Here is a 14,330-nt window from a genome sequence, read left to right as displayed (position 1 = left end):
CTGCTGTGAGCATGTGGGGAGGCCCGTCCCCCTGAGGCTGCAGGGTCCACACCCCATAGGAGTTTCCCTGGCTCAGAATCCAGGGAAGGCCCGAGTGACACACTCTTGCTTACACACGTGCACACTGAGCACATGGCCTGAACAGTGGCTTGGTCCGTGCTCCCCGGGGGAAAAATGATGCTTCCCTGGCCTCGAGGGGTCCACGTGGGGAAGATGCTGGTGATAAGGAAGGACCATCACGGAAAGCAAAAGAAAAGGAAACTCGGATTTATTGAGCACCTGTTGAGCTGGGCGAGTCATTCACAAATATACACTCAACGCCAGAAGCTGGAGACACATGCTTCCCAGCTCTGGCCAGCACCCCGGCCAACTGCCCGGCATCAGACACACGGGAGTGGTCTCTGGACCCTCTTATTTCAAAATGAAAGTGAGTGAAACCAACACAGGGGCCACGGAGGAGCCTATCCATGCTCAGAAGCCAAGTGAACACACAGAGGCATCTTTTTCTGTGTCAGCTCCCACATTTTTGGTGCAGACGCTGCGAGATTCCAGGAAGCAGCCTCCAGCCGTGTGCAGTGTCTCCCTTCTGCAGGCTTGGGACCTGGAGGCGCTGAGCCGCTCCCAGAGGACGGACCTGCCCGCTGCTGCGTGCACCCGCCATCCAGAGCAGAGGCTGCGCTTCGTGTCTGCACCTTCCTTCTCTTTCTGCTTCACTTACTTCTCCTGGGAAGCAGCGGCTGTCAGCTAATCTCTCCCTGGGCGACCTCTGAGCACAACCAAGAATAGAAGCCCATTGTCCTCATTTTCTTAAAGTTTCCTTTTGAGGAAAGAGGTAAGTTTGGCAAGTGTCCGGTCAGGGTTTCATAGCACCGAGAGTTTCCTTAGAATTGGCAGCTACACTTCAATCGGGGGCCGTCAGGAGAATGAGAAATGTTCTCTGCCTCACGAATCAGGTTTCCCCAACTTCAGAGCAGAGGGGAAAAACTCGAAAAGCATTACCATATGAAATAACAATAATAATAATTAACAATAATAATATTATAATCTGACCGACCGGCAGCATCTGTTGGTTTTAATAATGTTGAGGTCTCTTAAGAAAAACAAGACAAAAAAAAAAAAAAACACACACACACACATGATAAAAGAAAGAAAGGAAAACAAAAACCACATGGCTGAAATGTCTCAAGACCTCTGGCTTCCCATCGGGCTGTGCGTTCAAGTTTCAGAAATCCACCAGCGTCTCCTGGCATCCCGGCATCTTCTAGGGGCCCTTCACGTTACCAGGTCGAGCAGCAGCAAGGCTGGCGAAGTAGGCACACTGTGAGGGGTCGCACTGGCCCGGGGGGCCGGGGGGACCTGGGGGGCCGGGGTGTCCAGCTGGTCCTGTCTCTCCTTGAGGCCCGGGACTCCCGGGAAGCCCATCTTTAGCATAGCCAGGTTCCCCGGGCTGACCTGGACCAAGGAGCAAAAGAAAGAGACGGTGGTTCAAGTTCCTTCCGGAGCACACACAAGCCCTGATGCCACTATTTTCATTCAGAAGTGAGCTGAGGATGCCACAGGCTCAGAGCAAACACCCCACGGTCTGGGCGCCCTGCCTGGAGAGATGAGAATGGTCCCCATGGACATGGTGCAGCCAGATGGCTGCTCTTTGCATCCGACACCCTGGGGCCCGGCCCCTCCCCTACCCCAGACTGCAGCCCAGCCACTCCTACCTGGGATCCCGGGGGGTCCCATCTCGCCTCGGAGGCCAACTCCAGGTGCCCCTGGGTCACCTTTGGCTCCTCGCTCACCTGGTGAGAAAAACACGCGCTTCTGATGCTGGAGACTCACGATGGTGGCAGAGGGAGGGGCCCCACCACGGGGCTGGGGGCAAGGCCAGCACTGTGTCAGACGCCTCGCTCCTGTGCACACACTCATTCATGCACACTCGCACTCGAGCACACACTTGCACTCAGAAATATGCCCATGTGAACACCAAAACAGACACCCCCTCGAAAACATTTGCTCAAATACACATATGCACACATACACATTCACTCAAGTGTGATTACCAATGATACACACACATATGTACACTCACACATATATTATACGAATATGCATATGTCATAAACACATCAAACACAGACACCCAAACGTTCACACTCTCTCCTATACAAACACATATGTCCACACACATCCACTGGCACATGCCTACACGTCCCCGTGTTCTCACAGCATTCCTTCTGAGCCTTTGTCTAGGAGGAGCTGGGTGATAAACAAGCCTGAGTATACGTAAGACACAGCCCTACTCTTGAGAAGCATGAATTCTAAGACAGATGACACAGGACACAAAGAAGACTCTAATAGGAAGCAGAATCAGGTATAAGTCTTAATAATCACAGGAATTTAAAACTCTAACATGTTCAAGAGAAAGAGGGTTCATTCCCCCAGGAGGATATCTGAGACCAGCGAGGAGTTGGGGTTAATACTATACAAACTTGATTAAACTGCCTCGCAGCTTTTTTTTTTTCATCATTCCTTTTCTTTGAGATGTTGTCTCCAGAATATCTCCTGTATGTAGTGTATAACGTTTTCTTTTATAACCCAAACCAAAATTCTGCCAGTCCAGGGAGATTCTAGGCCATTCTTATTTATTGTTCCAGTTACTAAACTCGGTCAGTCGTCTGTCACAGTCTGACTTTTCTGTGCTTTATGCTTGCTTATTGGCATTTATTTAGTAAATTTTGTTTCATGAACCAACAGAAGACAGACTTGGATGCAAACGTTAAAAAAGTTGAGAAGCAGAAACATTACAAGATGATGCTTCTCAGTGAACGAAGAATTAAGGGGGAATTTCCTAGCAGTCCAGTCGTTAGAACTCTGCCCTTTCACTGCCCAGGGTGTGGGTTCAATAATCCCTGGTTGGGAAACTAAGATCCCAGGGGGCATCTGCCCAAAAAAAGAATTAAGGAATGGAAGACTGAAGGAGGGAGACGTGGCAGCTGAGATGACAGCACCGCCTCTCCCCTCCCCCGTGCTTATTCCTTGCTGGACAGAAGGGGTGAACAGCCAGGCTGCTGAATTTGGGCCCGGGTCCTTCCCCGCCCTTCCACATCTGTCCGCCTGCAAAGACAATGCCTTCCTCTGTGCACGGGGCGCTGTTGACGGCGGCAGGCACTGTGCCTTGCAGGACAGGCTCGCTGTGTCCAGCACAGCCACGTCCAGGTCAGGTATGTCCCTGAGAGCTGGAGAGCTGGCAGCCATGTCCAGTTTTAGTTCAAACCACTTTATTCCCATGGAAAAGCGTTACTCGCTCAGTCATGTCTGAGTCTTTGCAACCCCATGGACTGTTGCCCGCCAGGCTCCTCCATCCATGGAATTCTCCAGGCCAGAATACTGGAGTGGGTTGCCATTCCCTTCTCCAGGGGATCTTCCCAACCCAGGGACCAAACCCTGGTCTCCTCCATTGCAGGCGGATTCTTTCCTGTCCAAGTCACCAGGGAAGCCCATGTACAAGTGAAGTGAGTGAAGTCGCTCAGTCGTGTCCAGCTCTTTGCGACCCCGTGGACTGTTGCCCGCCAGGCTCCTCCGTCCATGGGTTTCTCCAGGCAAGAATACTGGAGTGGGGTGCCATTTCCTTCCTCCAGCCCATGTATAGCTGGCATCTGATGCCCGTTTGCCTGGAGATTAAATGTCTTATTCCTCAGTGACCTCTTGAACGGGGAAAGAGAAGACATCCTGTGTACTCCCCGGACCGTGAGCAGTGGAGACAGAGACGGACCAGGATGGGAGGAGGAAACAGACTCGCTCCTCTGGGCAGAAGCATCATTTTGCAAAAACGTCAAGTTTGAAAACCTCTTAGGCAGATGAAGAAACGACACGATGTCAACATGCAGGGTGTTAGCAGGCTGCGGGGGCGGGGAACGGGCTGACTCCTGCATATTCAACGGAGCGTGTGCTGTGCACACTGGTTCCTTCTCTACAAAGCACCTCGTCCCAGCTCCTCACTCACCTTTGGGACCTATGGGGCCAGAGGGTCCCTCCAGACCCCCTTGCCCTGGCCTTCCTGGCTCCCCGATGGGGCCTGCCCGACCTGGAAGCCCATCTTTTCCAGGAGGCCCTGGGGGTCCGGGTCTGCCTTGAGAGGGCTTCGTGTGTGCAGAGGGCATCTGGGCCAGGAGGTAGGCGAGTTTGGCTGTGGAGTAAGAAAAACAGAGAGGTGTTTCATGAAGGAGGGATAAAGGACTGAAGATGGGCCAGCAGCGCACTGCAAAGCTCGAGGCAGTAAGAGCTGGGGAATAGCAGCGAGAGAGACACACCAAGAGCGCGCTGCAGGGCGCGTGTCCGTGTGGACGCTGCTCCGGAGCCAGGCAGCTGGGCTGTGGTCCCAGTGCCACCACTGCTGGTGGCATGGCCCTGGGCAAGCCACCTGACCTCTCTTAGCCTTTGCTGCCTTTTCTGCAAAACGGGGGCAATGAAATAAGTCCAACCCCACTGGGCTGGTGGAAGATGGAACCAATGAGACGAGGCATCATGACAGCCCCCGGCACGAGATCCAAGTGGTGCGTGGATGTCGCTGTTCCCCTCGAGGCGGCAATGACAGCAGCAGCAGAAACTGTTGCAACTCTCAGGCTGGGGAAACTGAGGCCAGTGGGGGAGGGTGAGACTTCAGTGGCTTACACAGAGCAACTTAGGGACTTCTCCTAAGCGTGGAATTCCTCATCTATAAATGAAGGGCTGGACGCGATGTCATTAATGATTCTTAGGTGTGTGAAATGTTAAAGATCACAGGCTGATTCCAAACCCAGAGGTCCAGCCGCTGGCCTCCATGCCTTCCTACTGCACGGGGCATACACAGCCCACCCCAGGGCCACCAGGGGCTCTTCCTGTGTTTTCCAGACGATCAGGCCATGCCCTTCACCTGGCAATGGGGAGTGACCAGCCCAGAGAGGCAGTCCTGATGCCCTCCTGGGTCTCAGTGGTAAAACCAAAGCAGAATCAGGTCTCTGACAGCCTGGCGGGGGAGCTTCCGAGTAGCCCCTTCCCCACCCTCCCACATGAGGAAGCGGGAGGGGCGTGCGCCGGAGACCGGGGCACACAGCTGTTCGGCTCACAGCCAGGACACTCTCATCTTGAACGTGGAGCAGATGCTTCTGATGCTTCCTCCTCCCAAGATTGTTTAGAAGAAAGGATTCAGCTCAGCAGATGCTCCATCTGAACTCATTCAAAACAGGACTCGTCTCTGCCCAGGGGCTGGAAACTCCTCGTGTGCCCGATAAATCTAACATCCAGAAGAAAGGCTGTAGATGGGGATGCTCACACACGGGCGACCTCAGGACTGCCCCGCCCAGGGGGAGTCACCATTCCAGCCTCTGGTATCCTTCCTTTCTTCACCCTCCTTACCACCAGCCCAGCTCTGTGCTGTCCTCTCCAGGGAACGGTCTCTGGTTCTCCTGGGCAGGGAAGACGGACCACACTCACTCGCCTGGATACCCCACAAGGGCATTGAGACAGTCATTGTGTTCTGTGCTGCATCCACAGACCCAGTGCAGAGTCTCGAATGTGCCAGGAGGAATATTTCACTGTCTGAGACCTGACCACGTGAATTAATGTGCCCTTCCCCTTTGCCCACCCGTGCCTGGTAATGGTGGTGGGTTTCCGATCTTCCCTAGCCCAGAGTGGTTTGTGACTTTCTTCTCCTAACAGTTTCCAACACAGAGGGCAGGCGGAGATGAGATGGGAGAGGATGCAGTGGCTAAGAGCCTGGACTCTGCAGCCTGGCTGCCTGGTTAGACACTCACCAGCTCTGCAGCCTCGGGCAGGTTACTTAGCGTCTCTGATTTAACCCTCATCCATGGCTCAAGAGCTCACAGAGGCTTCCTTACGTCAGTAAACACGTGTGGGTTCTGAGAACTCCACCTGACGTGGAGCTGGCCCTACATACTGGTGCTATGACTATTACCTCCCCACCCCTCCCTTCCTGAGCACCTGCTCTGTATGGGGCCCATGCAAGACTGGGATTTCACAAAGAATCCTACACAGGAGAATTACAAGGATTCTAGTTCCTTGAAAGCACAGTGTGTTCCAGCTCCCATTAGGGTCTCTGCACATGCTGTGTCTAAGGTCTGGAGTCTGGTCCTTGGTGTCAGCTCCCACGGCCCCTCCTCCAGGAAGCCTTCCCTCACCTGCTCCCCACCCTCTCTGAAATCTTAGTTTCTTCCCCCGTCCTCCTCTGTGTCCTCTGTGTCACATTAAATCACGGGCATTTTCTTACTATACCGAAGTCATCTTGCCTGTGCCTCTGTCTCCTGTTCTGGGCTGTGAGTTCTACAAGAGCCATTGCAGGCCTGCCAGAGCTCCTTGTTGATTAGATAAACCACTGAATGCACAGAGAAGTGCTCATGGCAAGGCTGGTTCTGTAGGTGGTGAGCTCCCCTTCCTGGAGGTAATCAAGCAGCCATAGCTCAAGCGGCCCCAAAGAGCGCCTTGGAGCGGGATCTGTGTCAGAAGAGGCTGGAGGGAGCCTACAAGGTGCACCTCTGTGCTGACTTCTGCAGGAGCCGCCCTGAGGCTGCCTTTACCAAGCCAGGCTGCAGAGGTCCCGAAGGAGAAGTGAACGGACTACCGCCCAGGCTTACAGAGCATCTAGGACCCGATGCTGTGAAAAAGCCAGCGACTCACTTTCCAGCTGTTTCTCCAGTTCCTCTTGGATGAGCCGCCGCAGGATGTCCATGGATGGAGACTCGCCCTGGGAAGAGGGAGGGAAGGTGGAATTACTCACCTTCCTAGGACCACCTGCCTCCCGAGACCCAGAGTGCTCAGGAAACCAAGACGGCCACAGCCACGCAGACCACAGCTCCCTAGTCCAATCCCTTTAACACCTAGAACCATCTCCCCACCCCCTGCCACGCAGGCAGCATCATTGCGTCTTGCATGGTGACCTGGATGCCTTTCTCCCTGAAGCCCCTGCTCCCTCTCCTTCCTGCACAAACCCCCTCCCCAGCCCTGGACCCGGGAGGCCTGACTCTGAGCCTCTCCGGGCTGAAGTCCCCCCACCTGCAGGGCCAGCTCGCAGGCTGCCCCCGCGCTACCTCAGGCTTGCCTTCCTCCCACTGGCCACGTGGTGGCTCTGGTGTCTGGCCTGCCCCGCTGGCCCCACAGGGTGTCTGCTCACACAAACGATGAGCAGTCAGCGGAGCAGAGCCCTGCCTCCAGGCCCCCACTGCTACATGCAGCTCTTAGAGTGATCCGTGAGAGCAGACCTCATGCCATGTCGGGCTCCTCCCTGGTCGTCAGAGCCCTTCCGGGAGGCGTCCACTCCCAAGGGTTGGGGTGTTTACTGTGCTCATCGCTGCAGCCCCAGCATTGGGCTTACAGTCTTATTTCCCTTTTTTCCTTTCTGGCCAATGACCCTTTATCTTACTCCCAGAATTCCCATTACTATCCAGAGCAGCAGGACACGCGGCAAAGACTCGGTGGGTGGAGGCACTCTGGAAGCCCACTGAGTCTGCGAGCACCCACATTTGGCTGAAGGACAGGACCTGGCTGCCCGGCCTCTCCAGGGGGGTGAAACCCAGGCTGACCGCAGAGCCCCGCAGGAACAGGGCCAGAGCCTCAGAACAGGCGGGACACGGGACCCGGGCCTGTGCTCTGGGCCACAGGAGGGGCCCCCGAGGACCACGCAGGCTGCAAAGCGGGGGTGGGGAGATCACATGGACCTGCAACCAGCCCCCAGGGACGGGCCCACCAAGCCCTCCCTGACACACTACAGCCAGCGTGTCCCTGTGTTGCAAGACTGTGTCACGTTAAGAGCTTGGCCACAAGAAACACTGTGTTCAGAGAAAAAAACAAACTGCTCTCAACAAGCCTTTCCTTTTGCACTTGGGAAAAGCTAGACCCAGAGGGAAGACCAAGCACCCCAGACAGCAGACAGGAGGGAGACTAGAGCCGGGTGTCGGATGGACGGGGAAGGAGCCGTCCCCATGGGGAAGCTTGGGTCACTGGGAGCCTCTGCATCTTCTCGACTGCCTGTTGCACAGGGTCCTGGGCAAACAGCATCACCGCCCGGAGTGAAGCCTGGACCACGGGGACAGAGGGACTCTATCCCCAAGCCCTTCGTAAGCCACATGTGTCATTTCACTTAACCATCACAGCCAGCCTGTCGGGAGAGAGGCATCCTCGTCCCTTTTGGGAGGGACGGGAGGGCAGGCTCAGAGAGGACAAGTAGGGGTCAGCCCTCGCTCACACAGGTCACCAGTACCTGCAATCTTGCCCCTCTGGAGCCCACACACCTCTCTGGCTTCCCCTGAGACCCTAAGGAGCCCCAAGTTTGAGGCATCGCCCACACGCTTACCCTTAGCCCTGGAAATCCTGGCTGGCCCGGAGGCCCTGGGGGACCGGCCGGCCCGCTCTCCCCAGGTGGCCCCTGGGGGCCCATGAGGCCTGTGTGACCCTTGTGGCCTGGGGTCCCGGGGTCGCCGGGCTGGCCCTTGCCACCGGGAGGGCCTTTGTCACCTTTGATGCCAGGATCTCCCTAGAGGAGGCAAGAAGAGCATCCGTGAGCAAAGGTTAGAAGGCACCCCCAGGCCGGACATGCCCCAGGCTGCAGGAGGGACCCCCGGGCCCGGGTCCTCAGTGCGGGAGAGGAGACCTCAGTCTTGCAAGGCCCGTGACGCTGCGCTGGTGCAGACAGGACTCGGGGCCCAGACGGACAAAGCTGTGCCCCTACGTCACGCAGGTCTGCCGGGGATGAGGTGCGGACTTTCAGATCCCAGTCTCATCTCCTCCCAGCAGAGAAGGCCAGCGCAGTGATGAAACCATCTGCCATATACATGCTTATATGGAAAAGCGTAAAGAGTGGTGGAAAAAGTCTGATAGGTTTCGGGGGGTTTACATAAAAGGTATATGCATATTTACACGTGCACGCCCACCTGGTTCTGAGCACTTGGGTTCCAGAAAGGTACAAGCAAGTGTACAGAGACAGACCCAAGAAAAGCGTGCTGGATGGGCACCTAGTCTCCACTGCATTCACTTGTTTTTTTTCAATTTATATTGTTTAACTGTATCACTTTTCAACAGAAACAGTAAGAAGAGTGAGTTAAAAAATGAATGCAGCCAGATTTGAGGAGGGTCTCCTAAATTTCTCCCACGTGATGGGTTTTATGGGGGCGTTGTCATCTGTGGGTGGTCTCCAGTGTGGGGGTCTGGGAGGGTCCCTTTCATGCATCTCAGTGCCAAGGCCTGTGGTACAGCGTTTCCTATTTATTCCACATCTCTATATCCCTCTGCGGTGAGAGGACCTGTCCCATATTTCAAATGTTCCAGAGTGGAAGGCGTGAGGAGCCTGACTGCTGTCTGGCAACCTTCCACAAAACCACTTAATGGGGGGAGGCAACTTCTTTATTGACTGGGTATTAGAGAAGCTTCTATTGATTAAGTATTAGAGAAGGTTCATGGTCTGAATTTCCCGGCTCCCAACCAAAACTCCAGCATGTGGCAGCTCCGGCCAGCTCCTGGCTGGCAGGACCCTCACTGTCTTCACAGCCACAGCCCCAGCCCCTGGGTCCATCCTCAGGGACCAACAACCACGAGAATCACAGTCGCTGGGAAGGAGGAGGGCGAGAGATCCAGGTGGGGTGAGAATCCCCAACCTCTCAGCTTCCATTTCTCTCTAGTCTGCAGAGGAAACCAGTCCACACCCGTCCAACTTGCAAGGAAAGCAGAGATAAACTCTGTGGGACCACGGGAAAAAACCCAGGGCGGGTATGGGATGGCAGTGCCTTCCGTGTCGGGCAGCAGTGGGACCCTGTGATGGCCAGCCACATGGAGGACTGTTTAATTTCTCTGGAGGGAACAGCGGTTGTTATGGGTGAGAGAACGCCCCCTCCCCCCACCAGTGTTTCTTCCAAAACAGAATTGATTTTTTACCCTGTTTTTTGTTTTTTTTTTTTTTGAGGAATGCAATGTAAAGAAAAGCTTTCTGAGCACAGCGCCAAGACGATTCATTATGGGAAAATCTGTTCCCTTGTCACCTCCAGGGACAGAGCTGGTTCTTGGCAAACTGGCACTTCGGGCTCCAAGCATGTCATGCACAGGCTTCCACGCACGGGGAGGAGACGGGGAGATTTGTCAGAGTCTGGGCATGCTTGCCTCTGAATGTGTAATTGCAATGATTTTACTCCTTAAAATAACAACCATGAAAACCACAACAAAACCCCAACAACAGGAAAAACCTCCTGCTGTGGGCTCATGACTGTTGCGGGGGGAAAGAGAACAGGGAAGCCCCCACAAGCTGCTCCCCTGGGTGGGCAGCTTCCCAAAGCCCTGGACACAGGCCCCTTGCCCCCAGGAAGGTCGCCTGCACGTGACCACGTGTCCCACTCACCCTTTCTCCTCTGAGTCCTGGCTCTCCTGGCTTCCCAGGTGCCCCCTGCAATGAAAGCAAAGGAGAGCAGTCACTTCACCAGGGGCATCTCTGTCCTTCTTAGTCCTTGCTGCCTGCGGAGGACAGGGGGTCCTCCAAGAGTCCCGCTCCTGCCTGGTCATAACCCCCTCTCTTATGTACCCATCACCTTCGCCTGGCAGTTCCTGAAACACGCCACATTTTCTCCCCAATGCTTCACATGTGCCGAGCGGTCTTTTCCTAAAGCCCTTACCTGTCTCCTCCACCCCTTCCCACCCCTGCCCCTGCTCATCCTGACCAGGGCCGGGGCATCTCTGCTGACACAGCCAGGGGAGGACAGAGCTGAGGCTTGAGCTGGAAACTGACATCATGCTGCTGGGTGGGGAAGGACCATGGCGGGGCAAGGCTGGACATGAGAAGTCAGTTAGGAGGTCCCTGCAAATGCCCAGGGGAGAGATGACGATGGTCTCAAGCAGGTCTCTTAGTGGGAGAGATGGAGAGAGCTGGACAGAGCTGAGAGGTACTTGGGAGTCCGAACGGACACGTCTTGTTAATAAACAGGACTTGCTGATGGGCTGGGTGCAGACCGATAAGTGAGAGATGTATCAAGATGGGACCCCGGGACCGGCTCCCACGCAGAGTGAAAACACGGACCTTTGTTGACTAAGCACCAGGGGGACCTCCCTGGGGGTCTAGTGGATAAGACGCTGAGCTCCCAATGCTGGGGTCTTGGGTTTGATCCCTGGTCAGGGAACTGGATGCCACATGCTGCAGCTACGAAGCGAAGACCCCATGTGCTGTAACTAAGACTAGGTCAGCCAGATAAACAAATATTAAAAAATAAAATAAAAAGAAGGCACTAGGATCTCAGGACAGTGATGGCAGAATGCAGAAGCAAGTGCGGGCGCCCTGCTACGCCGAGGGCCACCTGCAGACACCACGCGGCAGAGCACGCAGCACACCACCAGCCGACAGCACGCGCCACCCGCTGATGACGAGGCCCCGTGTCTCCCGCAGGAACAGGCCCCAGGGGAACAGGGCTGCGGCACTCACCTCCTTGCCTGGGACTCCTTTCTCGCCTGGCTCCCCCTACAACACAAAACAAGTATCCTTTAGCTGCACGGCTGCATCAGCATGTTGCACGCAACACGAGTGCCTTTAAAACAGACACTTTGGCCCGAGTCGTCTCGAGCAACAGCAATCAAGGGTCCCGCCAAGGAGACCCTGACAGGGTCCCTGCTCACCTGAGGCCCCCGGGGACCCAGGAAGCCCGGGAGCCCTGGGCTGCCGTTTTCTCCTTTGGTTCCCTTCTGGCCCTGCGGAGGGAAAACGGGGCAGTCACTCTTCAAGCTCAAGGGCCAACTCAAGAAGGTTCAGAAATCTCGTAGCCCCTCTGTACTCTGCAGGCCTGGCATGTGAACAAAAGAAAAGACAACCCTTTTCCTGGAATGAAAGGGCTGGGTTAGGGAGAGAAGCTGTGCTGAGAATCCCACCCATGGGTGGGGGACAGGAGAATTTCCTGTGAATAGTCAACGGCCTTCCCATTCAGAGCAACAGAAACACAAAGGGACAAACATGTAACAAAACCCCTTGATGGGGACGGGCTTCCCTGGTGGCTTCGTCAGTAAAGAATCTGACTGCCAAGCAGGAGGTGCAGGTTCGATCCCTGGGTCGGGAAGATCCTCTGGAGAAGGAAATGGCAACCCCCTTCAGTATTTTTGCCTGGGAAAAAATCCCATGGAGAGAGGAGCCTGGTGGGCTACAGTCCATGGGGTCCTAAGAGCCAGACAAAACTCAGTTACTAAGCCACCACACTTGACATGTGTGGGGCCCCTCTAAGTGACCTCCCCAGAGAGGCGGAGTTCCTCTTCCCAATCGGTCAGCGATTCTCACGGTTTGGCTCACTTTTGGGGGCAAAGTGTGTGGGAATCTTTCAGCTTCAACCTTTCTGGGAAGCCACCAAATGTGGGTCAGCCCGTCTGCAGCCAGCTCTGCGCTGAGGTGGATCAGCCTTGTGACACGATCCTTCCTGTCTGAGATGTCTCAGCATAGCTGACAAGACTCTGTGATGGTTCCTACACGGCTGTCCCTGGTCCAACAGGAAGATGGGGCTCTACCGGGCACCCAGGTGCCTGGTCTGCTTGGGAATGATGGCTCTCCCAGGAGGCAGGATTTGCAGAGCTACCACCAGGAGGGTTCCTGGCAAACCAGGATGCACTGCTCATCCTGATTTCCACAGTGACAACAGTTAGCCAGCCAGATGGGTCTGCCCATTGCTCCGTGCAGTTACTGCTTGAGTACCAAACTATGAGGATGGCCATCTCAAGAGGATTGCCAATTTTAGCTAATAAATCTACTGTAAGGCTGGGGTGGGAGAAGACGAGTGGACAGGCGTTGACTTATCCAACCCTAGGCTTCATCAAAGACCTGTCTTCTCCACCACGTCTCGCCATCTACCAGACCTGAACCCTAAATCCTGAATCCACTATCCAGGGATGAGGACACTGCTCAAGGCCTGCTCTTTCTACTCCCCGCCCATTGTTCCTTCTTGTTCTCCCCTTTTCCCACCTCCCAACCAGCAGCAGGATCCTCTTCAGCCCACTCTGGGTTACATTCAGCCCCACGATGCATGATGCCTACCCTCTCTCATATGTTAGGGGTCGTGGGCCTGACCCTGTCCTTCCATCCTCTAAAGGCATCAAACAACTAACTTGCACTCTTAATACACTTTAAAAATTCCTTAATAGTTTTTTTTTTTCCTATTGGATGCCTATGGTTGTAGACCACAGAGTTAAGCGCGTAATCACATGAAAGAGGTCCTTCCTGGATCCTCTTGCCTCCAGCCTATTCCTACCATCCAAATACCATGTTTCCCCACTGAGGCTTCTGGGAACAGAGACCAGACAGGCTGATGTAAACCACACACCCTTCCAAAGCTTGCCCTGATTGCATCACAGCCGAGGGACAGTACTCACAGGGCTTCCTGGGGTGCCAGGCTCTCCCGGTGATCCAGGTGACCCACTCTTACCCTGATGGAAGAAACAGCAGTGAGGGTTCTGCTGGGACGTTCTGCCATGGCACAGGGCACAGGGCACAGGTCACAGGGCAGGACGCAGGGACAGAGACTGCTGGACGTGGAGGGCCGGTCTCACACAGAGCCGTGACTTGGACCAGCATGGCTCCACGTGCTTCCTTAGAGGCTGCTTATCAACCCTATGGGGCTTCCCTGGTGGCTCAGATGGTAAAGACTCTGCCTGCAGTGCAGGAGACCTATGTTCGATCCCTGGGCTGGGAAGATCCCCTGGAGAAGGGAAAGTCTACCCACTCCAGGATTCTTGCCTGGAGAATCCCATTAATAGAGGAGCCTGGGGGGTTACAGCATGGAGCTTGGGATATTTAACTCATAATAAATGATAAATACTTAAATGAGTTCACGTGCATGAAAAATCCTGGGCTGGTGACTGCTGCCTGGAGCACAGGCATGGTAAATCTTCGGGACCACATTTGCTGACTTATCCATTCATCCTCCCACTCAGATGCTGACTTAAGGAACAAACAAAAGTGCTCACATCCCTGGAGGCCTGGTCTCAGCTGGGGATGCATGTTCCTGCCTTTATGCCCTCCTCCTTCTCTGTGAGGGGCACCGCTGACTGCGTGGATAGAGAGATCAGATAACATGGCAGGTGCAGCATCACGTGGCCACTGGATGGAAGGTCCCCGCATTCCAGATTCCAGGACAGACTCATAACCGTAACATGCTCTAACTTGATGGGCATTTTGTGCCCAAAACTCATAGTCCCTCCTGCTGCCAATCCATAGGCTGAAGTCCTAATCCCAGGGGTGTCAGACTTTGGCCTGATTTGGAAATATGGTCACTGAATATGTAATTCATTAAGGTGAGGTCACACAGGAATGGGGTGGGCCCCTAATCCAATATGACTGGTGT

The 14,330-nt window shown here is 54.8% G+C and overlaps 1 protein-coding gene across 1 annotated transcript in view; it reads right to left on the bottom strand.

The window, feature by feature from the left end:
• Window positions 1-251: 251 nt before the first annotated feature.
• COL22A1 (collagen type XXII alpha 1 chain) overlaps window positions 252-14,330 on the bottom strand; it is a 224,079-nt gene continuing 210,000 nt past the window's right edge. The window contains exons 56-64 of the mRNA XM_027560770.1: window positions 13,360-13,413; window positions 11,629-11,700; window positions 11,438-11,473; window positions 10,367-10,411; window positions 8,336-8,515; window positions 6,664-6,730; window positions 3,995-4,177; window positions 1,713-1,790; window positions 252-1,452 (exon numbers count right to left, since the gene is read on the bottom strand). Coding sequence (XP_027416571.1) covers window positions 1,262-1,452; window positions 1,713-1,790; window positions 3,995-4,177; window positions 6,664-6,730; window positions 8,336-8,515; window positions 10,367-10,411; window positions 11,438-11,473; window positions 11,629-11,700; window positions 13,360-13,413 — 906 coding nt within the window. The 3' untranslated portion in view covers window positions 252-1,261. The remainder of the gene's footprint in view (window positions 1,453-1,712; window positions 1,791-3,994; window positions 4,178-6,663; window positions 6,731-8,335; window positions 8,516-10,366; window positions 10,412-11,437; window positions 11,474-11,628; window positions 11,701-13,359; window positions 13,414-14,330) is intronic.

Source organism: Bos indicus x Bos taurus, chromosome 14, assembly GCF_003369695.1.
Source record: "Bos indicus x Bos taurus breed Angus x Brahman F1 hybrid chromosome 14, Bos_hybrid_MaternalHap_v2.0, whole genome shotgun sequence".
Lineage (NCBI taxonomy): Eukaryota > Metazoa > Chordata > Mammalia > Artiodactyla > Bovidae > Bos > Bos indicus x Bos taurus.
Note: the sequence above shows the minus strand (reverse complement) of the source record. Positions and strands in the feature narration are given on the sequence as shown.